At 37.4% G+C, this 26,486-nt stretch overlaps 1 protein-coding gene across 1 annotated transcript; it reads right to left on the reverse strand.

The window, feature by feature from the left end:
- Positions 1-100: 100 nt before the first annotated feature.
- LOC134666883 (proton-coupled amino acid transporter-like protein CG1139) lies at positions 101-26,226 on the reverse strand. Its single transcript, XM_063524189.1, has 9 exons — positions 26,144-26,226; positions 25,580-25,696; positions 24,869-25,019; positions 22,570-22,691; positions 10,646-10,730; positions 6,829-7,073; positions 6,186-6,398; positions 4,683-4,852; positions 101-390 (listed from the first exon to the last, which is right to left on the reverse strand). Exons 1-9 carry the CDS (start codon positions 26,173-26,175, stop codon positions 101-103), a joined length of 1,425 nt encoding a protein of 474 aa, XP_063380259.1. The 5' UTR covers positions 26,176-26,226.
- Between the last annotated feature and the right edge of the window lie 260 nt (positions 26,227-26,486).

The following is a 26,486-nucleotide window of genomic DNA, read 5'->3' on the forward strand; positions in this document are numbered from 1 at the left end:
TAAAGTTTTGGGTCGCCGGCTCGGATTAAATTCATTCAAGACGAAAACGAATTATTTAATTTTATACATTAATAAAACTTAAAGAAAACTAACGATCAAACTAAATATTTACAATTGAAGTCAAATTGTCATTTTCAATGGGATGCCCAACAAAAAATTCATTTATCATACCGACGACAGATACATAGGCTCCAGAGACAAGCACGAAGATGGAGAAAATTCCGATGAGAATATTCTTGTAGATAATGTAGTTGAATGGGCCGGTGTCCCTGTCCCAGCGGTAGACGGTTTCAACAACGACAGGAAAGAGGAAACCCAGGGTGGAGAAGAATATGGCGCCCACGAAGCTGATCACCAACTCCAAATTTGGGAAGGCTGCGGCTACGCCAACTGTGGAACAAAGATTTAATTAATTAAATTTAAAATACTTAAATAAATTAATATCAAAGGACATCTTACATAGATCAACTTAGCCCCAAACTAAGCAATGTTTGTAATAATATGGGTGCTAGGCGACGATATAACATAATAATAATAATAATAAGCCCGCAGGGCAGCTTGTGGCGAGCTGTTGGGGAGTAACGACCCCACGGACCCGAGTGCTCCCGAGAGTCGGTCAGGGTCTTCGTCTCCGGCGTGTCTTCGTCGGCCGGAGTGGACCCCAAGGGGACCCGCAGGACTCTCAGCTCTGGCTTGCCTTCATTGGCCGTCCAGAGAGGAGTCGTTAGAGCTATATGCTCCAGGGGTGGAAGTGTTAAAGGGCTTAACGCCGCGAGTAACTTCGGAGAAAGCGCAGCACCACCTCTCGACACCCCTGAGCTGCTCACGTCGGTGTTGCGCCTGGCCGTCTTTACGATGGCGCATCAGGTGCCCATCTAACGAGTGGCGAGTCACCAGCTGTCTCGATAACTTGTGCAAACAGTGTTATGGCAGGTGTCCGGACTTCTTTGCAATAGCCCAGTCTTTTTCCACCCAAACTTAAACCATATACCAGTATTCTGACCATATTCTTTACAATAGCTTCCAATGCCTGCTGAAACCGGTTCACGGATATTTATTGATGTACCCGTGAATGGGTTCCAGCAGGCGTTCTACATGACATCAAATCTCTCCAAACGGCCTCTACGTGTTGGATCCATATCCCCACGCACGCCTTATAAATGACCGGGCTCGAAAGACCCGAGAGTTTTAAAACGGAGATACAAATAATAATAATAACCCCGCGGGGGCAGCTTGTGGCGAGCTGACGGTGAGTGGCGACACCGCGGACCCCTATTCCAGAGGGCCCTGTCATCTGGCCCTCGCCTCTGTGCTTGCCTTGATTGGTCGGCCAGAGTGGAGTCGCAAGAGCGGGACCTATGCTCCAGGTTGGAAGTGTAAAATGTCATAACGCCGGCGGCCCTTGAACGGATTACCGGGATCTGGCTACCGCAGACTCACCTCTCGACAACCTCACAGCCGCTCCAAAGTGTTGCCCTGTTGTCGCACTGTGCGTGCGGCCATTGCGGGGCCCACTAAATGAGTTGGCGAGTCACCACCTGTCTTATACAATTTTGAGACTGATTGTCACGGCAGGTGTCCGCTAGTCTCTCCCATAGCCCATTATCCAGTCCATCCAACTTTCAAATCTATAGCCCATGACCTTATAGTTCCCATCACAAAAGTGCTGCACTGCAATAGTCTTTGCACCTGGCGGGGACCATCTCTTGATGTATCACATTGTGCGTTCGGGGATGGTATCCGCCACGTGTATCCCTTGCTTTTAGATTAAAGTGTCTTAAAGGGCCTCTGCGCTGTTGGCTTCGGCCCCACGTACGCCTCCCAAAGGTCCGGGACCCCATGGTCCCGAGATATGGAAAAGACATACATAATAATAATATATTCTTTATTGTGCACCACATAATGAAAAGGAATACAGAAAAACACATACTTACATAGATAGAAAACACCCATGACCAGGTGTGTCTCACTCCGCGATTTCGTCGCTTTGCTACAGGTAGCTAAAAGTACATCCGTTCAACCCCAATTTTGGGGTTTGCCATAAGCCGCGCGTGGCGCTGTCGCCACCTAAAGGGCAAAATTTGTCCTGATCGTAACAGAGGCGTTTTGTTAGAGAGTGAGCCTTCTATACCTAGTATTATTATTTATTCTGTGCCATGCATGACTCAGGAACAGATATTTGTGTTCATCACATAAATAAATGCCCTTACCGGGATTCGAACCCAGGACCATCGGTTTCACAGGCAGGGTCACTAGCCACTAGACTAGACCATTTTTTGTACATATATCTACGTCCTTTTTCTTAATAGTACCTAACCTTTTCTGGCTTTTGTTGATCAAAGCAATATAATATAAGTAAGTAAATTAATTAATTTTGTAATAAGCCGAAACGTCTGCGGACGATGCTATTATTTGATATTATTTCTTCCCACAAGTCCCACTTTTAATTTATTTCTAAGCTTAATAGCTTCGTTCGCAGACGTTTTTCCTTGATACAAAATTAATTTAGTGTGGGTAAAGAGAATAGAGTATAATATAGAGAGTTATTGGCAAAGTAAATTATGTAGTCACGGTGAATACTGGCAGTATTCATCGTTCTTTCGAGATATGTTTAAAACTTTTAGAACGCCATTTGACTTTGGTCCTTATTCTTTTTTTTTTTTTTTATTATGCATGGGTTTACTCATGGCCACAGACTAGCCGAGGCGTAGACGTGGCCTACGATGGAGCGAGCTCGCCCAGAAGGTGCCTGTTCACTCTTGATTTGAAGGTTGCCGGGTTATAAGAGCACGGAAATATAGACGCCGGCAAGGAATTCCATTCCTTCATAGATATGTGTAAAATTTGTTTAATATCAAAAAGTGTCGCCATCTACTGGAGACTAGGTTGAAGGTCAAGGTCAAGGCTATCTTTTCGAGCGATGGCGGCACAGTAACTTTTCCCTCTTTTAATTTTTAAGTAAAAAATATTAGTAGATCCCTTCTGGCTTCTACTTACTGTCGGTAGAATATAGTAACCCACCAAAAACATAAATGTAAAAAAGGAGAGCCAAGTTCAATACAAAAATTATGCTTGGCTGTGGGGCTCGCCGCAAAAAGAATGGAGATCTAAATGAGTGCCACTGCCAAGTTCTATGCAAAATCCAAATATCTATTTATAGGAACAAAATAACATTATAAACAAGTATTAAACTCTATTTCTTTGCTTTATTGGATACCTATAACAATTGCTGTTATTTAAAAAAAAGTGAGATCTTAAAGTAGGTTAGATTTGACTTGGCCAGTTTTCATTATATCAATCATTTTATATATATTGTAATTCTGATAAAACCTGGCCAAGCCAAATCTAACCTACTTTAAGATCTCATATTTTTTTAAATAACAGCAATTGTTATAGGTATCCAATAAAGCAAAGAAATAGAGTTTAATACTTGTTTATAATGTTATTTTGTTCCTATAAATACATATTTGGATTTTGCATAGAACTTGGCAGTGGCACTCATTTAGATCTCCATTCTTTTTGCGGCGAGCCCCACAGCCAAGCATAATTTTTGTATTGAACTTGGCTCTCCTTTTTTACATTTATGTTTTTGGTGGGATATCAATACTTTTTGTAAAGAAAACTAGGCAGGTATTGAGATTTAATGTTTTTTCTTGTGTTTCCGCTGTATGGTTTTTACTTCTGTTCTTTGTATAATTATGTGGTGCCGCGCTCCGCCGACGACACACCGTTGGCCGGTTGTTTAGAGCGTATTACAAGTTTTTTGTATGGGGACACCACTTATTTTTTGACTAAACTTTATTTTAATATAGCAAATATAATAATACATATATTGGGGTAGTTTCAAATATCTGCTTGTAACGGTTCCAACGCTACAATAAAAAAATATTTTTTTGCATGGGGACCCCCCCTATTTTTTAACTTTTTTTTATTTTTAGATTTTTTCCTACGGTTACACACAATAACCGAGCTGGATTCCAAATTTCATCCTTCTAGGTCATCTGGAAGTAGGTTAGGTTTAGGTACTTATATGTCAGTCCCAATAAAAAGTGTTTTTTTGTATGGGGACCCCCCCTATTTTTTAACTTTATTTTATTTTTAGATTTTTTCCTACGGTTACACACAATAACCAAGCTGGATTCCAAATTTCATCCTTCTAGGTCATCTGGAAGTAGGTTAGGTTTAGGTACTATAAGTCATAAGTCAGTCTTAAAATTTACGACTTTTTGACCTTCATACCTTTATAACCGTTTGAGCTAGCTTCATGAAATTTGGGCTTCTAGATATCCTTATGGATATAATTAAACACACGTAGTTTTATGTGTTTACGTCAAAGATGTTTTGAGTTATAGAAGGGTCAAAAGTGGCACCAAGTGGTTCGTGTAATATTACACTCGGCGCTGGCTAGCCAGTTCCTTTGCTTGAACTTGGCTTGACACGCTGCCGCGTGTCTAGATTCCTTGAACAAGTTTATAATTTTAAAATGTCGCTATAGTCGCACCAAACAAAGTCTGCAGCGGATTTGATAGCCCACGCGCCCCACGCGGTGTAAGTGTCATGTATACGTCATAATTTCAAAGAAGTTTGACGTTGAAAATGACACTTGCCCTGCGTGGGCTATCAAAATCGCTGCATACTTTTTACGGTCTGACTATATGAAATATTTGGAATTGTCACCTCACCTGAAAATAAAACTATGAAGGTCCTGATGCTAACTTGGATGACATTGTCAAACTTGTTCGGTTGGCACTTTTTTAGCATTCTCGTTATTATTTCCATGGCCACGTAACACTGTAGAGGGTACGTGAAGTATATTACTATGGCCATTAACATCTTTGCTACTTGCGCAAATCTGAAAAAGGGACATTAAAGAGTCATTACATAATGAAATTGTACTAATTAAAAATAATGTATTGAAAATCACGAGGAAATGGAGTACCTTGAGATATTTCAAAATTAAGGCAAAGATTGCCAGCGATATGTTCCCATCCGGATGTTATTACTATTCAAGAGCACAATGAATAAAGAAGAAGAAAGTGAAATAATTTAGCTGCGTGGAATTCATCTTCTTCTTCTTCCTCGCGTTATCCCGGCATTTCGCCACGGCTCATGAGAGCCTGGGGTCCGCTTGAATCGCGAATAGGAAGAAACAATAATGGCATAAACATATAATAATCTATAATAACTCTCTCTTGGGTGAAAATTCAGAATAATAATAATAATACACAATTTTGAGACTGATTGTCACGGCAGGTGTCCGCTAGTCTCTCCCATAGCCCATTATCCAGTCCATCCAACTTTCAAATCTATAGCCCATGACCTTAGTTCCCATCGCAGCACAAAAGTGCTGCACTGCAATAGTCTTTGCACCTGGCGGGGACCATCTCCGGATGTATCACATTGTGCGTTCAGGGATGGTATCCGCCACGTGTATCCCTTGCCTTTAGATTAAATTTTCTTAAAGGGCCTCTGCGCTGTTAGCTTCGGCCCCACGGGCGCCTCCCAAAAGTCCGGGACCCCATAGTCCCGAGATGTGGAAAGGACAAACAAATAATAATATAATAATTTAGCCTATATACGTCCCACTGCTGGGTACATGCCTCCTCTCAAGCACGAGAGGGTTTGGGCTATAGTCCCCACGCTAGCCCAATGCGGATTGGGGACTTCACATACACCTTTGAATTTCTTCGCAGATGTATGCAGGTTTCCTCACGATGTTTTCCTTCACCGAAAAGCTAGTGGCAAATATCAAATGATATTTCGGACATAAGTTCCGAAAAACTCATTACGAGCCAGGATTTCAACCCGCGACCTCCGGATTGAAAGTCGGGCGTCATATCCACTCGGCCACCACCGCTTCCGAATAAGTTCCTAAAAATAATCTTTGAAGTCGACAATGATATCTATGTGACAACCAATGCAGAGGAATAATAATGAAGGGAACTATTATTACTAACGTATACGTAGAACTAGCACAGAGAACCAGGTGTCATGAGTTGACGTTATTTTGACATCAAACTAAAGAAGCGGAGAGAGAATCTTGCGACCTAAACGCGTCAGCGCTGTGTATTTCACGGCGCTTACGATGTTTTAGTCGCGTGGTAAATGCTGTGATTGGGTTCATTGTTTGATATGGCTTCTTTATAATTAGTAATAACTAATAACTTAATGATACTTATACTTACATATCATCATCAGGCAAATTCAGCGTTACACTGCCTTTAACATCGTCCCCAAATTGCACATAACCGAAGAATCCGAAGACAGTGAATAGAGAGATTACGACGGCCATGGATATGTATAAGACGCTTGGACATCTGAGGAAATGCTGCGGTTTCTTCATCTCATTTTCTACAGGCATAACGACTCCTATTCCTTCCATAGCGAATACTACGGTGCTGCGGATAAAATATGGTTTATTACTTCAGCCACTAGCCAGTTTAATAACTCGTAGAATGGTGAATAGTTTTCGAGAAGAGGAAAGAGGCCACTGGCTGGTGTCCGGTTAATTTATTACGGAGCCAGCAATCAACATTCCAGCGAAGTAAAATATAGTGCTCTTCAAATTGGTGCTAAAAATTACTTTTGTTTTTTAGTGAAAGAGAATAAATGTTAATTCTTCGATGAAAAAAGCAACGCCCTGTTAGGTATAAGTACTACGATAAAATAAATTGATTTCTTTACCAATTCCTCGTAACAGGAGGATTTAAAATTGTTATCAGATCCCTAGCGATTCTTTTTATTCGTATTTCAATGAGCTATAGAAAACACTTATCAAAAAGATCTCAGAGATAAATCATGAATTTTAGACTCTTGAACGAAACTTACCTGAAAAAGAGGGGCCACGTGGAAACATTAGCAACCATCTCCCTCTCACTCACTGGGGGAAGGTCGGTGAACATGTAATACATGGTAATACTGAAAACTATGACCACGAGTACATTGGCTAAAGCCGAGAATGGAACTAAGTACTTGAGGTTCCTGATTTGACATATGAGTATTAGGGGTATGGATATTATAAAGCAGTACATCTGGACGGAGAGTTTCCATTCCGGCTGCAGTACATCCAATACCTGAAATGATTTTTTTTTCAGCGCTTGTACAATCTCCCATACTGTTAAGTGTCCATAGGTGGACCTTATGCCTTTTGTAATAAGGTCCACCGATGGACGGTTAAGATAAGAGTGTTGCTGTTTGTACGGTAAGGTTTACTCGGGTAATTCCGAATGTCGAAAACTGTCGGATAATTCCGAAAAGAGACTTTTATTATGATGGAATTAAGGGTGATTTTCATCTGAATTTCGGAATTATCCGACATTCGGTATTATCCGAATACACCTTATCCCCATATTTATTTGTTTTTGCATTTGTGTTAAGTAAATACTATTCAATTGTGACGTCCCACGGGTAAAGGTACCTTATGGCGGTTGGCGCTTACGCTATTATTAACGCCACCCCAATATTATTGCGGCGCTATGCGACGTAAGCGCCAACCGCCACAAGGTACCTTTTGCCGTGGAACGTCACAATTAACTTTCGTTTCTGTCATTTAACTTAATAACTATATAAATTAAGCTAACACATAATTATTTCTATAATTCTTACAGGCGTATTCAAATTTTTAGTTAGGTACTCGATTTGTTTCCGATATGATACTGATTTGTCTGTGTCAAATCAAATAATTTAAATCTTCTCGGGGCAGAGGTGTAGGGTTGGAGCCGGTATAGCTTTATTTGACGTTCATAAGCGCATTGTAATATGCCTACTTGAATAAACTATTTTTTATCTTATCTTTAATGTCTAAAATTCGAATACGCTTATTAGTTTATTTATCATTTTTCTTAGGCTAGGGTTTTTATAATATGAATATAAAATTAAAATATACAAACACTTACAAAACAATAAAAAATACACATAAACACATTATAAAAAACCTAACCTAGGGTGCCGCCGGCAGCGGGGCAAGCTGCCGGTGGTCAGGGCCGCAGAGTGAGGAATCGACGTAGGTACTATACGGCCCAGTGTTGGCCGAACGCTAATGCAATTGACCATTAAAAATTAACCATTGAAACGGTTAATTGCCATTAGCCATTAACCATTGAAGGAAAATTAATTATCAATTGCATTGAACATCAATTTGCATTAATGTTAATTTATTACGAACCACTAACAATTAAAAAGAATTAATGGTTATTGCTTTACAAACCATTAAAAACTAAAACAATTTTTAATGAAAATTAAACATGTGATTGATAATTAACAATTAACAAGAATAAATATCGTAATTTTATAAAGACGTCCAAGGGATCAAAGGTCTAGTGCAGCGGTCGGCAACCTGCGGACCGCGGGCCGCATGAACCTGTCACTTGCGGCCCGAGTTCCGCCTTGGCTATTTTGTATGTAATAGTGAAAAACGACAATGTCTCATAAAGTCATAAATATTAACAAAGTACGGCCCGCGTCTCCATTTATTTTGATTATTTTATTTACTTTATTTAATTTATTTACTTTATTTACTTTATTTACTATATTTATTTATTTTATCATATTTTATAAATTTTATCAATTTTTATCAATTTTATCAATTTTTTCTAATATATCAATTTTATCTATTTTATTTACTTTATTTACTTTATTTACTATATTTATTTATTTTATCAATTTTTATAAATTTTATCAATTTTATCAATTTTTATCAATTTTATCAATTTTTTCTAATATATCAATTTTATCAATTTTATTTATTTACTTTATTTACTTTATTTATTTAATTTATCAATTTTATCTATTTACTTTATTTACTTTATTTTATTTATTTTATCAATTTTATCAATTGTATCTATTTTATTTATTTCATTTATTTCATTTATTTCATTTATTTCATTTATTTCATTTATTTCATTTATTTCATTTATTTCATTTATTTCATTTATTTCATTTATTTCATTTATTTCATTTATTTCATTTATTTCATTTATTTCATTTATTTCATTTATTTCATTTATTTCATTTATTTCATTTATTTCATTTATTTCATTTATTTCATTTATTTCATTTATTTCATTTATTTCATTTATTTCATTTATTTCATTTATTTCATTTATTTCATTTATTTCATTTATTTCATTTATTTCATTTATTTCATTTATTTCATTTATTTCATTTATTTCATTTATTTCATTTATTTCATTTATTTCATTTATTTCATTTATTTCATTTATTTCATTTATTTCATTTATTTCATTTATTTCATTTATTTCATTTATTTCATTTATTTCATTTATTTCATTTATTTCATTTATTTCATTTATTTCATTTATTTTATTTATTTAATAGTTCCAAGCAAAATTAACATTAATTATTAGTTTATGAAAAAAATATTTAATTCCATTAAGCGTTAATGCAATTGACAGTAATTCTAATTAATTTTTTGAAACTTTAATGGCATTAAATAGGCAATTAGATTGACAATCAATGTAATTAAACGTCTCAAGATTCAATTCTAACTAACTTTAATTAAATTGATGCGTAATGCAATTGATTAATTGCGGAATTAATGGTTAATGCAATTGGTTAATTGTTAATTAGAATTAACCATTACGGCCAACACGCCGTGTCCAAAATTACCGCCTTCTGCATCTGAGTTTATTATTATTATTAAGTTTATTATTCTATTTTATTATTCAATTTGATCCTATTAGTGATCGCGTAAGATTTTATTTTTATTTTTTTTTTATTATGAATGGGCTTACTCATGGCCACAGACTAGCCGAGATTTAAAGATTTAAGTTGTTTTAAGATAAGCGGCTAGAAAATGTTGATGACAGTTTGCTAGTCTCCTCCGAGACCACTGGGATTACGCCGTCCTCAAAATGTCCGAGGTAAATCTTCAAACTTAAATACGCGATAAAGTCCCGCTGTACAATTTAATAATGTGTAAAAAGCGTGAAAGTTTAAAGTTTAAATCTATCCACTGAGAGTTATGATTGATGATACACCCACACCATAGACTAGGAATCCTCTAGACCGAGTTTAGAGCAATTATTTCATGCAACCGATGATGCCAAAAACGCGGGGTGCGCGGGACGAGGTGAGTGAAGTCCCGTGCCGTGATTGGTCCGTTCAAAGACACGGACGTCACACAAAGACACTTTCGACTCGAACATGGAGTAAAATTACCGTATGCGTGGCTGAGGGTGTAGCGCGACTATGCTCAGTCTGGAGGATATTTTGTTTGTGGCCCACACTATTAACATGTTATTATTTATTAGGTATGCTTTTTTGAGGGATGCAATATGGTAGATTCGGTGAAATACCGATTTATCTTTGCTAGTAGTATGCTAAAAATGTGGGAGGTCGTACCGCTCACGCATCGGCCTCCATAGTCACCAAACCCGTTGTCTAAACAGCAATGCATAAATGTGACGTCCCACGGGTAAAGGCATTTTGCGTACTAGACCGTTTGCGATGTAGACTAATTGCGATATAGATAAAATATTACACTAGTCATTTTGCGTTCTAGACCATCCGCGAATAACCCCGACGTAAGTGCCAGCCGCCATAAGGTACCTTTTGCCGTGGAAATTCACAAATCGTCTGCAATAGACGGAACGACCTGTGATGATTTGTTAGTATAAATTCATACCTCTTTAAAAGACGAAGCGATGAAGACCACATAAACACATAAAGTACTTGCGTAAGTCAGCATCATTGCGAAGTCGACCAGTGCCCTGAAAGTAAAAGTAAATAACATTAAGCTAGGGAATTAGTGATATACGTGCAGATATTTCCGTGAGATATGTCCGGCGGACACGTCGTTGATCAGGTATAATCACCAGCAATAGTATGTTACTAGGGAATGCAATCTCGATCTCGCAATTTCAAGATAAAAAAAAAGTAAAAGAAAAAAAAAGTAAAAAATATTTATTAACCAAGAAGAATTGCTTAAATACAGTATGAAAATTATCGACGACTTCCACACTAGGCTATGCCTGTGTCGCGAAAGTCAGCTACATGCGCAAATTAACCAAGTAACAATCTCGCGAGATCTCGCACGAATTTTCGAGATTCAATCTCGTTAACAGGAAATCTCGATTTTAGTAATCTCGGTCGAGATCTTGATTAATATTACCGAGATCTCGAACGAGATTGAAAGATTGATCCGTGTGAATTACTTTTGTTTTGAGTAATCTTTTTGACCTTAGGTTCATGTTGTTCATGCAGTTCGATTGTATGCGGCCGGTTTTAGCTGACGATAAAAGCATTGTGGCGCGCTCTGTGTGGATAAATCGGATGAACTTAACGTCCCCAGTCACAATTATTTATGATTTTTGCTCGCTTACCCTACATTTTTTTTGTAAGTTGCTGAGTGCTTGTCAAAAATATCAACTGAGCATGTTACTGCCTCTGCTAAAACTGTAAAATTAAAAATAATTAATACCACTTTTTCAAAATTACATGCAAATTAGAGCTATATACATATTATTCGTTTTTTTAAAAATAAAAGTAGTTTTTTATTAAATGTTGATTAATTTGAAGATCTTTAAAATAAAACATGACGTAGGTACAGTCAGCAGCAGATATACCTGAGCGGGCAAGGTGTCCAAGAAAACATATACACTTCAATCGTCACAAAAATAAGGACATCTAAGATGTCATTTTCACGTAGGCTTTCAGTTCGTCACAAATACCTTAACTTCTGAGTTTTTCTTTAACACATACACCCTTATTTAATCACAATGACAATAACGGTTAAAAAGTCAGTGGTAACTAAGCAATCAAATTCAAGCTGCTGTCATTAATACCTACACGTACTGTCAATCACGTACGTCAGCAGCCAGGGTGCCACCAGTTGCTAAGCAGTTGTTATTTCAATGGTAACTAAGCATCAACATTTTATCTGTTTAACTTTAAAATAAATACTGTAGCACTACGAATTGACACCTTTCTTAAAGAAGTATTTTATCGTTAAGTGTCAAACTTATACAATAAATAAGTAGGTTCTACTAGAATGATCGGTTTTTTTTATTTTAACTGTCATATGCAGCTGTTCTTCCAAACCGTTGATCATATTATACAGGGTGTCCCAGAAATCGACGTCAAGCCGTAAACGAATGATAGACCAAGTTATAACAGTTATCATAAAAATACAAAAAAAAATCCAACTCATCTTCTTTAAAAATTATGGTCACTTTAATAATTCACTAAAAAATTCACACCCTGTAGTGCTTCTTTAACTCTTTTTACTACAAATTCCATAATTTATTCGATTATTTTTATTATTATGTAATCTTGAATAATGCTTCTGTAGATTTTTGCCTAAAATTTAAAGCCAACTGCTATTACTTGGAAGAAAATTACACTTTTTCAAAACCAAATTATTTAAATTTACTGTTTCGCCCAACTTTAACTGACTGTACTGAAAAAAAAATGTACTAAACTAGTTTGGCAAGTAACGTTAAAAAGTGGCGCGTTTAATAAGGATTCTAAAATGGTATAACACTTGCTAGATTACTTTTTAAATAATTGGTCAATTTTTTTTTTGTAAATAATCCCAGTTTTTTAGCAAAATGTCCATACTTCCTTAAAATGACTTTAGCTTACCTAAAGCTTTGCTCAACGCCGTTTCTTTGTTTGATAGAGACGGGAAGAGTCATTTTGGAGTGTGAGCGAGATAAGAAATCAAATTTCCACGTAATTTAAGAGCAAGGTTATGATATTGACTCAATCTTTTTACTTTAATTTAGGACCAGTTTTCTCATTAGAAAAAAATTAAATAAAAAACAAATTATCAGATTTCATTTTTTTTTACAATAAATGTTCAAACTGCCTTCCTTCAGCGGCAATGCACGCACGACATCGTCTTAAAAAAGATCGGGTTATTTTTCGGGCAAATCTTCCCCTATTTACAAATTCAACCGCCTCCGTTATTCTTTCCCGCAGCTCAGCTAAATTCTCAATTGTTTTTGAGTACACTTTCTCTTTAACCGCTCCCCAGTAAAAAAAATCTAGGGGATTTAAATCAGGCGAACGGGGTGGCCACAAGACTGTCCCAGCGCGCCCTATCCACCTGAGCGGGTATTCTTCATCAAGATGTTCTCTTACTAAACGGGCATAGTGCGCTGGGCAGCCATCTTGCTGGAACCACATTTCTCTGAAAATGTACAGTGGCACGTCTTCTAATAAATCTGGTAAAGTATTTTGAAGAAAATCCAAATAAACTTGTCCATTCAAATTCTCTGGCAGCTCAAAAGGTCCAATTATTCTGCCATTTAGTATCCCGGTCCACATGTTTACTTTAAATCGATACTGTGACTTATCTTGCCTCATCAAATTTGGATTTTCTACATGCCACTCGTGCAAATTGTGCAAATTAATGTAGCCATCTTTTTTAAATGTTGACTCATCGGTCCATAAAATTTTCTCTAAGAATCGAGGGTCTTCTCTGTGTCTTTCTAGCATCGTTTGGCAAAACGCAACTCTAGGAGCGTAATCCCGTGGTAGTAATGATTGTACTCGCTGTACATGATACGGGTGGAACTCGTTCTTTTTCAAGATTCGGTGGGCAGTACTCTTAGATACACCTGTGCTTGATTCGATTTGACGTACTGAAGTACTTGGGTCTTCTTGGACTGCTTGTAGTACGACGTCTTCGTACGGATTAGGATGTCTTCCGTCACCATGTACTTGGTTAGGGAATCGTCCCTCTGACAGTGAACGGTGCACATTGATAAAAACTCGGTGATCTGGGTGATGATCATTCGGGTACCTCTCACGATAAAGTCTAGCTGCAGCATTGGCGTTGCATCTGCATTCCCCATAAATGAGGTGCATGTTCGCATATTCCCGTGAAGTGTACACAGCCATGGTAGTACTACACAATCACAGGATCAGCAACAGTCCAGAGTAAAGCACAGGTCCTCAGAAAGAGGAATTAAACAGTCCAAATCACAAGCAATCAAGTCCAGAAAGCAGCGTAACGTACTGATTTATTGTGTGTGCGTCTGTGATTGAATAAGTTGCTATATCGGCTCGAACAGTCTGATGTGTTTGCAAAAATGAACAATAAGTAACTACTGCTGATAAACAAGACCAAGTGCGGGTAGTTCGGAAAAATTCGCGCGGCTAGAAGATGTCTCACTCGCACTCATCGGTAATTTTGTATCTATCCGATAACAGTGGCGTCACTCTCTGTCTCGGTCCCACTTCGTAAAATGACTCTCTCCGTCTCTCTCGAACTAGAAACGGAGGTGAGCAAAGCTTTAGGTAAGCTAAAGTCATTTTAAGGAAGTATGGACATTTTGTGAAAAACTGGGATTATTTACAAAAAAAAAATTGACCAATTATTTAAAAAGTAATCTAGCAAGTGTTATACCATTTTGGAATCCTTATTAAACGCGCCACTTTTTAACGTTACTTGCCAAACTAGCTTAGTACATTTTTTTTTCAGTACAGTCAGTTAAAGTTGGGCGTTCACAGAGAGAGGCCATGGTTGAGCGAATGAACTTGACCCTTAGTCTCGTTTCCCAGTGGGGTGATGACAATCTGGTCACGTTCAATGCCTCCAAAACGCAGGCGTGTCTATTTTCCGCTAAACGGAGTCCATTCGACCTGACTCCTTCTTTCCGGGGTGCATCTGTACCTATTGCCGACAGCCTGGAACTCCTCGGCATGGAGCTGAGTTCAGTCCTCGGCTTCGGCAGCTTCATTGAGTCTAAAGCACAAACTGCGGCCAGAAAGCTGGGCGTCCTAAATAAGGTGAAGCGATACTTCACACCTGGACAGCTTCTAACACTTTACAAAGCTCAAGTCCGGTCGTGTATGGAGTATTGCAGCCACCTGTGGGATGGCTCAGCTAAATACCAACTCGCCGCTTTGGACTCAGTGGAGCGCAGAGCCAGGAGGATGATTGGCGACAAGAAGCTAACGGCTAAGCTTCAGACTTTGGCCCATCGGCGGAAAGTCGCCAGCCTGTCGGTATTCTACAGGTTGCACTTGGGGGAGTGTGCCCAAGAGCTACACGAGCTCATTCCACCGTCCCCATTCTACCATCGGACTTTTAGACGCACGGCCGGTTTCCATCCTTACTTGGTAGATATTCCGCCAATTCGCACTAAGCGCTTTGCTTCTACTTTCCTTATGCGCACTGCCAAGGAATGGAATTCCTTGCCGGCGTCTATATTTCCGTGCTCTTATAACCCGGCAACCTTCAAATCAAGAGTGAACAGGCACCTTCTGGGCGAGCTCGCTCCATCGTAGGCCACGTCTACGCCTCGGCTAGTCTGTGGCCATGAGTAAACCCATGCATAATTAAAAAAAAAAAAAAACAGTAAATTTAAATAATTTGGTTTTGAAAAAGTGTAATTTTCTTCCAAGTAATAGCAGTTGGCTTTAAATTTTAGGCAAAAATCTACAGAAGCATTATTCAAGATTACATAATAATAAAAAAAATCGAATAAATTATGGAATTTGTAGTAAAAAGAGTTAAAGAAGCACTACAGGGTGTGGATTTTTTAGTGAATTATTAAAGTGACCATAATTTTTAAAGAAGATGAGTTGGATTTTTTTTTGTATTTTTATGATAACTGTTATAACTTGGTCTATCATCCGTTTACGGCTTGACGTCGATTTCTGGGACACCCTGTATACCTATGTTAATATATTTATTTAGCCCACTTATTGTAGTAAAATATACTATACAGGGTGGCCCATTTAGATCGGCCAGTATGGGAAAATCTGATACTATACGATATACACCGATCTCTTCTTAGGAATCATGTCATCGATTTTAGTAACACGAAAAACTGCATTCATACATAAAAAAAAATGTGTACTCAGCTCGGGAATTGAACGTTTTGAAAAATAAAACTAAGACTATTTCTATAGTAAATGTTACTATGAAACATGATGTCTGAAATTAATAAAATGCATTGTTTTCATATCCTTTAATTTAATTTAGTCAGTTTTCGAAGAGACCAGCATTTTTAGGGTTCCGTACCCAAAGGGTAAAACGGGACCCTATTACTAAGACTCTGCTGTCCGTCCGTCTGTCCATCGACATCCGTCCGTCCGTCCGTCTGTCACCAGGCTGTATCTCAGGAACCGTGATAGCTAGACAGTTAAAATTTTCACAAATGATGTATTTCTGTTGACGCTATTATAAGTAACAAGAAATACTAAAAACAGAATAAAATAAAGATTTAAGTGGGGCTCCCATACAACAAACGTGATTTTTGAGTAGTAAATATCAAATGGCATTCCGCACAGGAGTAATCTAAGTAACGCCCACTGCGGGTTCAAACCTACAACCAACGTCCTGATAGAAAGTCGTACATACGCTACATGTGACATTATCTTCAAAAATTATATAAACTAATGCGAAATTAACATAAAACCAGAAGACACAAATTAATAATAGAAATGAAATCCAAAAAAAAACAAAAAGCTGTAATCTCTAGGTGCGTACGACTGAGATTTGAACCCGCGGTCTCTGCTTTGAAAAGCAAACGCCTGTTACTGAGACCACGACGTGCCTTGACAATTGGCTCTAAATTCGGCTTCAGTTAGCTTTTGCTATTAATACAGTCATTATATGTTTTCAGACAAACAAATTAATATAGTTTTCAAACCTGTGTGACGTGATACGTCTAGGTGTACTGTTTAAAATGCACCACTCTCCCCCCCCCCCCTCCACCTGACGCTCGACCCCCCCCCCCACCTTGAAATGTGTCCCCGTTGGTAGTTTTTTGGCATTCTCACGAAAACTATAATAGATATCAAAAAAGTGTCAAGGACAGAATTAAACCTCATTAAATTTAGAACAAAAATGGTCCTATGTGTTTTATTATAAGTTGGACGGTATTCAAGCTATAAGTACTTGTATAACCTTAAAATAACAAAATAACCATACTAGTATGACGAAATGCAGAATATCTTCAAAACGGCTAGACCGATTTTAATAAAATATATCTAAAAAATCACCGCAGTGAAGCCAGCTATCAAACAAAAGAAACTACATCAAAATCGGTTCATCCGTTTCGGCGTTACGAAGTCACAGGTAAACACAGAAATACAATTTTTTTTCAACTGCACCCAATAATTTTGTAAACCGATTAATTTTGATCAATTATTTTAATGGGATCATGTTCCTTGAAGTTTTAGCTTTACGAAAAGTTAAAAAACATGGAAAACGGCCCAGTATTTTTTAAATTATCGGCATTTTCCCGATTTGTGAGTGGTTTCGTGTTATCACGCGCACGAGTTGCCCTTGACCCCTATAAAACGGGGGGTAGGGGAGAGGTTGTTATCAGTCACTTATCAGAAGTTGACCGGTACACATATCCGCATATTTTCCCGTAAAGAAGACCTGTGAAAAATGGAAACCACTGAAGCTGAAGTCCGCCAAGTCGTCCAGCTCAGCTCCTGCAAGAGGGGCGTAGCCAACGTTCAGTAGCTGCCACGCTGAATTTAAGTCAATCTACAGTTTGCAGAGTTTACCAGAGGTTCCAACGGACTGGATCCTTTACTTCAAGACCAAGAAGCGGCCGCAAAAATTGTACATCAGAGAGGGACGACCGCTTCATTGTCACAACATCTCTCCGAGATCGACACCTGACAAGCGTTGCCATCCAGCAGCGACTGCGTGAGATACGAGGAGTGGCTGCCAGTGAGTGGACAATAAGAAGAAGACTTAAGAAAGCGAACTTGATACCCAGGAGGCCTGCAACGGGGCCCAGATTGCTGGCGCGACACCGTACAGCCCGAAGAGAGTTTGCAGAAAATCATATGGACTGGACCATTGAGCAATGAAGAAGACAAATTGATTGATTGATTGAAGATATTTTGACGACCGGTCTGGCCTAGTGGGTAGTGACCCTGCCTGCGAAGCCGATGGTCCTGGGTTCGAATCCCAGTAAGGGCATTTATTTGTATGATGATACAGATATTTGTTCCTGAGTCATGGGTGTTTTCTATGTATTTAAGTATGTATTTGTATATTATATATATCGTTGTCTGAGTACCCACAACACAAGCCTTCTTGAGCTTACTGTGGGACTTAGTCAATCTGTGTAAGAATGTCCTAAAATATTTATTTATTTATTTTATTTATTTTATTTCGTCATACTAGTATGGTTATTTTGTTATTTTAAGGTTATACAAGTACTTATAGCTTGAATACCGTCCAACTTATAATAAAACACATAGGACCATTTTTGTTCTAAATTTAATGAGGTTTAATTCTGTCCTTGACACTTTTTTGATATCTTATATAGTTTTCGTGAGAATGCCAAAAAACTACCAACGGGGACACATTTCAAGGTGGGGGGGGGGGTCGAGCGTCAGGTGGAGGGGGGGGGGGGGGGAGAGTGGTGAATTTTAAACAGTACACCTAGATGTATCACGTCACACAGGTTTGAAAACTATATTAATTTGTTTCATTTTCCCATACATTGATTACATAGAATAACTCAATTATATGTGTCATTCGTCTTGACGATTCTGTTAAAAGAAATATAATAGTTTGCAGTAAGTTGACCGAGAGGCTCCTGTCAAATGGTTGAAGGGCAAAACGTGAGATAGATGTATGTGATGACAAGACTGTACTGCTTTCGATGATTGTCAAAACGCTTTACCTGAAATTAGCATGGCTATCTTTTATTCAATATTCGACCATACTTGTATGCTTTAAAGTCTATTTTTCCATATTGTTCAGAAATATTTGACACGTTGACCGCTTAGATACCATTGGTTTTTTGACAGCTAAGGTATCAATGACTTGTTGTAAGTGTAGAAATTAATGAATAGCGACTGTTAACATATTTGTGACACGTTGAGCGCTCACAAGTAAATACTACCATGACAGTCAACAACTTTTTGACAGTTTAAACGTTTACCTCTCTTTGAGCACCTGGAGTGTATAGCGACTTCTGCTGCTGACTGTACTCTAAATAAGTAGTACCTAATATACGGAATTCTTAGAGATTTTTGCTCAAAATAACACATTTTAAATTACTTTGTCAAATCTCGATCTCGTCGAGATTAATCTCGATCTCGAAAGTGTGACGGTCGAGATCTCGAAACACCCTATCTCGATTCAGATTTTTCGTGCGAGATCTCGAATCGCCAATCTTGGTGCGAGATTGCATTCCCTATATGTTACACAACGACGGCCGCAAAAATATCTGATTCGTTCTTATTTGGAGCGCAATAAGAGCGCGTCATATATGGGGCATATGTATGAAAAGGGACCTTATTGTCGATGGCGCTTACGCCGCACAGTTTCGCGCAGCATTGTATTTATAACGGAGCATCGTTAATAATGGCGTAAGCGCCATCGACAATATGGTCCTTTTTTATAGATAACGTCACATATTTTTGCAGCCCTCGTTGTGTAACATATTATTGCTGGTGACTGTACACACAATGATCCGGCAAGAAATAGGGATGTGAGTCATGTGAGTGGTCATTTTAAGTGGACTGCGCTTACAACTTACATTACACCACACCAATGCCTTCTCTTTATAAATGTAACGTTAAAATTTTCATTGATTTTATTATTTCTACGACATGTAGGTACTTAAAAACACATCAAAATGGAATTATGCACATTTGCTCTAGAGACGAGGAGCAATATGCACACACTCGTACTCAGCCTTTCTCGGGGGGTCTCAAAGAGTATGTACAGCCGGCATTAGATTATAAATATTATAATATAATCTATCTCGCTAGATTGTAAGATCGATTGAGAGACTCGCTGTCGAAAGATTGTAAATCGCATACTGTACGGTTACCATCAGTTTGTCACTGACATAAACGCCGTCGAGAACGTAATTTACTTTCTATACATCCCGTTTGCACCAATATGCGAGTGCGAGCGAGATGTATAGAAAGTAAATTACGTTCTCGACGGCGTTTATGTCAGTGACAAACTGATGGTAGCCGTACTGCTTACAATTGTGTCGCTTAACTTCAAACTCGGGTACATCCATTTGACTCTCTTAGCAAACCCTATTACCTTTTACCTTTTCTCAATACCAAAATCGCATAATCTGACAGATGGATTTACCAGAGAATACAAATTAAGCTACTCGATTTAACGCATTATTTTTCGATATAGTATTACAACCTATCGATGTGAAACCGCCAATTTGTGAAATGACAAATATATTATAATGTCCATCAACTAAATCCTAAAATCCCGGTTATTGTTAATAAGGAAGAATTTACCATAGAGTTACAAAACCATTACAGTGGACCTAATGAAAATAGTAAAAACGGACAAGTGACATACAGACGGACAGACGGACAAACGGACAAACGGACTGGCGGACAGACGAACAGTGGAGTCTTAGTAATAGGGTCCCGTTAATACCCTTTGGGTATAAGAATACAAAGTGTAATTAAATTGTAAGAGTGACATTCCATTTCCAACTGCAGCTGCAATACTGTTCATTTTACTATGGAAATTGACAATGACAGCGACGCGTTTCGCGAACAGTATTGCAGCTGCAGTTGGAAATGGAATGTCACTCTTAGACGAATATTAATCATTGAACTAAATATTATTACTACGTATAGAACCGACACAGAGAACAAGTATTTTTCGCCATGAGTTGTTGTTATTTTGACAACAACACGTAAGCGGAGCGTGAATCTCGCGACCTGAATGCGTAAGCGCCATTAATTTTACGGCGCATATGACGTTTTGGTCGCGTGACTTTCTTTTTACTAGTGCAGTCTGGGGGCAATAGAATTACATTCACATGGAGTCTAGAGGTTGTCGTATATGGCATATTTTAAGTAGCCTGTAAGTAATAAGTAACGGAGAATAAGTTTTTGGCAAAAAATTCATTTTTGGTTCAAGCTTTTATCGCTGACTGTACTTTTCTTTCCACAGGCAACTAATACTCATCGAGACAACCCTAAAAACCCCAAACATAATTAGGTTTCGTTGTTTTATCACAAAGTTCCTATGGCCACCTCCTGTCTCCAACATCAGATCAGTTCGATGGTACCATAATATTGCATTGTCATCCGATTTATGCATGCATACAAAATTTCAGCTCAATCGGAAACTGGGAAGTGGATCAAATTTAACTTGCAAGATTTGATTACACACAGACAGACAGACAGACAACGGTCAGGTGAAACCAGGGCGCGGAACCGGTATTGAAATATCTGTTAATATCGTTCCAAAATCGTTACATTATTTCGTTCATTAAAAAACCGGTTAATTGATGGAACGCGAACTAACAAATTACGTTCTCTCTCCTAACCGGTAAGAAGAGGGAACGGAACTTTACGGTTCACAGGGAACGATATAATACTGGTTACTCTTGGCTTTCGGAGACTCTCGGTTAAACTCGTTGTCATACGTGAAAGAGATAGCAATATTTACTCGTTCTCTCTCACTTCGATATTTTCAATTTGACCGTTTAATTTAGTTCCTCGAGAACGAAATGAGAACGTATATGGCATAAACCGTTATCTCAAAAGAACAGTTCTTTAACCGGTAACCGCAAACGGAAACGAAATCCTTTTCGTTCCCGGGCAAAATGACCGAAACCGGTTTGACAAATGAGAACGGTTTCAGAGCCCTGGGTGAAACTAAATAAAAGCTTGTAAAATAAGTCTTGTTTGACATAACTCTTTGGACTAATTATGTCTGATGCAAATAAATTGAATTTGAATATATTTTTCCCCGTTTCCCTTTGATCGTGCACGGCTGCACGCTTTAAAGGGTTTACACCGTTGCGCCATCAGTATTTTAAATTCATTATGCGCGATATAATCCGTCAACATAGTTATACCGGGTGTGGCCTGTAACACGAGCAAATAATTAAAACATAGATTGTACTCCTCAAACGGTGAAACTTTTGTTTAACAACTTTTAAAAATTATGAAGTATTTAGACTCCCTATTTTTCATACAAAATAAATATTATCTTCAATGGACGCCATCGCCACGCCATATCATTGTGATTGACGTTGCTTGTTACGCCTTAAACATAACAAAATTCGCAATACATTGCGTCTTAGAATAAACTTTAAAGTGTATTAAAAATCACACCACGTTTTATTTTTAAAAGTCGCTGAACAAACAAATGTTGGTCAGTATGAGGAGTACAGCCTATAGTTTAATTTTTTGCTCATATTACAGGCCACACCCGGTATTTAACAATCGCAGTAATCAAAGAAAATATCAATCTCACCAAAAACATTTTCATATACTTAAAATGTTGCCAAGACCAACCATAAGGCTCGCTCTTGTTTAATATCACTAATGCCATGTAGAGCCAAGCTTCTAACTCTCCAAGCCCTAACATCACAAACTCTACACCTTAGTCAAAATATGTGGTTTGACCGTGTCGTTACTGCAAGAACTATTTTATAATAAAAAATAATGAATAAATTTTTCACCTCACGCCCATGTGACGGCCCTTGCGCTTCGCTTTGCTCGTCTTCGCGGGGGCACTACCGTGCCCCCAGATTAATATATGTACTTTTTGCAACATGAAATAAGCCATGGGCCTTGCCCCATCCAGTATAACTTATGTGCCTAAATACTGACCTGATGAAGTTGCCCCACGACCGTAGTTTCTTAGGTCCATATGTAAACGCCGCTCCACACGTCTCGGCAAAACTCATAGACGGCACTTTGGCATCCACGCATACTTGTTGCGATGTTGTTACCTACATAATTTTAATTGTTTTTTCTGAGATACACCATCTTTTTATTAAATTTGGAATGCGCTTATACATAACTGTGGAGGCTAAGAGTGACATTCCATTTCCAACTGCAGCTGCAATACTGTTCATTTTACTATGGAAACGCGTCGCTGTCATTGTCAATTTCCATAGAACATGAACAGTATTGCAGCTGCAGTTGGAAATGGAATGTCACTTTAAGGGTAACATTCCATTTCCAACGACAGCTGAACTACTGTCAATTTTACTATGGAAATTGACAATGACAGCGACGCGTTCAATACCGGTAGTGCAGCTGCGGTTGGAAATGGAATGTTACCAACTTACCATAACGTTCAAAAACTATACATTGTTTTAAGTTTTATTTTAATAGATCCTCCTAAGGCCCAGCCATACAAATGAAAAAACCGGCCAAGTGCGAGTCGGACTCGCGATCCATGGGTTCCGTACATTACCCAATTTTTGACAATGTATTTAATTATGTGAAACGCGAGTGAATTGCCTTTAACAATCCCGTAGGGGTCGGATCAAAAACTAAGTAATTAGTCCGACTCACGCTTGACTGCATATTTCTAATAGACTTTCCTGTCATCTATATGTAACGAACTAATATGCATTTTTTATTTTATTTTAGACCCAGTAGTTTCGGAAATAAAGTGAAAAATATATTTGATATTCACAAATTGAGCTCTGTCATTTGATATGTGACATGATATAGTTTAAAAAACATTAAATTTTAATATTCTCATTTACCCCCCAAAAGTGGCCTCTATGTTTAAAATTTATTTGTTTACGGAAAATGTCCGTCTTTGGGTCACGGCTAGGGGTCGTACAAAAAGTGCGGATGACGTCAAACCACTTATAGTATGATTTCAAATAGTATTTTTGATTTTCATAAACAATTATCACTTATCATTTATCAACCTCTTTATTAAACGATATCGCCACTTGAAATGAGTAAGTACGTTTTTGACTGACACATTGTCAATCAGATGAACAATAAATTGACTTCGTTATTGTTTAGCTATAGTATCTTCACGATTATATTTAGCTAAAATTTATATTTACTAATGTATAAGAAAACGCTCTAAAATGTCATCTTTACTCGAATATTGTGGCAATTATCCGTTTTTGGAGGTACGTGACAAACACGTATACTGCTCTTGCTGTAATCAAGATATACCAACGAAGGTAAGCAATATTAAAAGACATTTACATATCCGTGAAATTTATTTTATTTACTACATCACCCTACCACCTGTATTATTAATTCCATGGATTTATTAACGATTATTTTGTTACTTCATTAATACTACTTTGTTACTACATGTCACACGGAAGTTTAAATACAAACTCAAACATCATCCTGTGTGCAAGATTACGTCATTTTTACGTCATCCGCACTTTTTGTCCGACCCCTGGGTGAGTCCAGGGGTCGGACTTTACATATGTGTGTACCAAATTTCGACTTAATTGGTCCAGTACTTTCGGAGAAAATGGGCTGTGACAGACGAACAGACAGACAGACGAGTGATCCTATAAGTGTTCCGTTTTTTCCTTTTGAGGTACGGAACCCTAAAAATCTTAAATTTGCCACAGAAATTTGAACCTATAGTGTAGAAAATAGAGTTGATTTTGCGTTGTTGGAAAATTAAACAAAACAAAGCAAAAGCGACTCTTTTCGACTTGAATAGGATTTAAATTTCATCGAACTGAAGAGGTAACATAGGTAGGACCTTGAGCCTTAAGAGGCTATGAATTAGAATTGGATTTAATATTATGATTAGAGATTATTTTAAACTATACTTCGTTTTTTTTAGCATTAGAAATAAGTTACGGCAAATATGTAAAAATTATGAATCTAATACGATCATTTATATCTTCTGCTTTCATAAGTAATAGTTATTGATTTTTAAAAAGCGTTTTTCAATTAAAAGACCTGCCAAGATCGCTTACCTTCTTTCAAGTTCTTTCTAATGCTAAAAAAACGAACTATACTTAATTGCTAATTTATAAAAAATGCAAAAAAGTAGCTAACTTGTTTTTGAAATCAGTTTTTGGGAAATGTTATTTAAAAACATAAAAAATGGGCACGCGTTCGATCGAGGAACTAAATGCGGGCATTTCCGAGAATTTTCGATAAAAATAAATGAATAACTTACCAATATAGCTACCGTGTGTGTGCAGAGATACCCTGCTAACAAAGTGCCTATAGTTCCTGCGACCAGTCCTGCATTTTTGAAGGCTGCCGGCATCGCCAGTATACCAGAGCCTATGCACGCCTTCAGCAAATGAAGTATTGACCCGATTGTACTGAAATAAGTAATAGCTATATACTACTTAACGTTGACATAATAAATAAATAATCATAATATTTTAAATAAACACGTCTTTAGACAGCTGTTCCTTTGTTTTGGGGTTAAATAGAAGGTACAAATACAAATACAAATATTTATTAATAACACCACAGTTACAGGTCAAAATGTCTAGGCAGGTAAAATTACAATGTCGCAGTATATCTTTACATATATTAGTACAGTTACATTAAGTAAAATGTTAATACAACGATGTGTATTAATAGGTTATATGTTATGTATGTTTTTCTAAAATAAACAAGTTCAGGTACAAGTTCAGGTCGTTCAAATGTAACTGAAGACCAAAGATTGTCAATATTCGATATGTTATATTTTCCCATCGTTAACTAAAGTGTCATTATATGGAATTTGCTAACTATGTAAACAAACCGCCATACCTACTGAAAATACTGAAATCAACATTCAGTGACAATTCCAATATGGCGGTTTGTAACATTAAACTTTTTTGTAATAATAATATACCTACCGACATTTAATATTTCGATCATTGTCACTTACGAATTAGGATGTTGGAGTTGTCGGTGCTCGAACGGGCTATATGGTTTTTCATTTTTTTCGTCATTCGAAGCTATACTCAAGGTTGATTGAAATCCTGGATTACTTGTTAAATCAGCTCTGAAAACATAAAGGCCTCATTTTTACCGGACTGAAGAAACCGATATGGTAGAAAATCATTTTACAAAAATTAATATTTTTATTTCAGAAAAGGTTATTTAAATAATATACTTAACTTTCTAAGCGCCACTTGCATCATTCCAATAACCCTGGGTTAACCGGTTTAACCGTTAACCCAGTGTCAAATTGTACTGGTAACCATGGTAACTCCAGGTTTAACCGGTAACCCCGGGTTAGTGGGATGGTGCAAGTGGCCCTATGATATTTCTTTGATCTTATGGTTTTAAACAAAAAAGTTTTTAATGTAATAAAACTTAGTGAAACGAAACATTTCTACAAAATGTTTCGGTAAAATGGTACATAGTTTGGTGTATATACGTATTATGTATGTATTTAATTTTTTAATAAGAAATATACCTATTTTATTTAAAGCTTATAGGTACTTACGTAGATTTAGAGTTAATAACTTCTTCACCCATATCGAGCACTTAAACCTGTAATAATATTATTCAAAATAAATCACATTTTGTTTTGTTTATTTAGTTAGCATTAATAATATTCTATCATTATTAAACTCACGTCCAATAGCTAGTTCTTATTTTATTAACCTCACATTGACTTTATTGTTACCTACCTATTTGTTTAATAATAATAATTTTACCTTACTTTTCCACTTAATCTCAGTCCAGCCACTATACACAACTTCCATCGAGTTATATAAAGAATTGAAAAATAAATCTTGCCACTGATACCCCCAGCGTAAGAGCTGTTAATAATAATTGACAATAAA

Source organism: Cydia fagiglandana, chromosome 8, assembly GCF_963556715.1.
Source record: "Cydia fagiglandana chromosome 8, ilCydFagi1.1, whole genome shotgun sequence".
In the NCBI taxonomy this organism is placed as follows: domain Eukaryota; kingdom Metazoa; phylum Arthropoda; class Insecta; order Lepidoptera; family Tortricidae; genus Cydia; species Cydia fagiglandana.

Bases quoted from the DNA above. Each gene is read 5' to 3' on its own strand.
- LOC134666883 (XM_063524189.1), bottom strand. From the start codon at position 26,175: ATGGGTGAAGAAGTTATTAACTCTAAATCTAC. The intron at 10,731-22,569 runs GTCAGTATTTAG...TTTTACTTTCAG, and splicing joins TCGTGGGGCAACTTCATCAG to GGCACTGGTCGACTTCGCAA. The intron at 4,853-6,185 runs GTAAGTATAAGT...TCCCTTTTTCAG, and splicing joins AATTTGCCTGATGATGATAT to ATTTGCGCAAGTAGCAAAGA.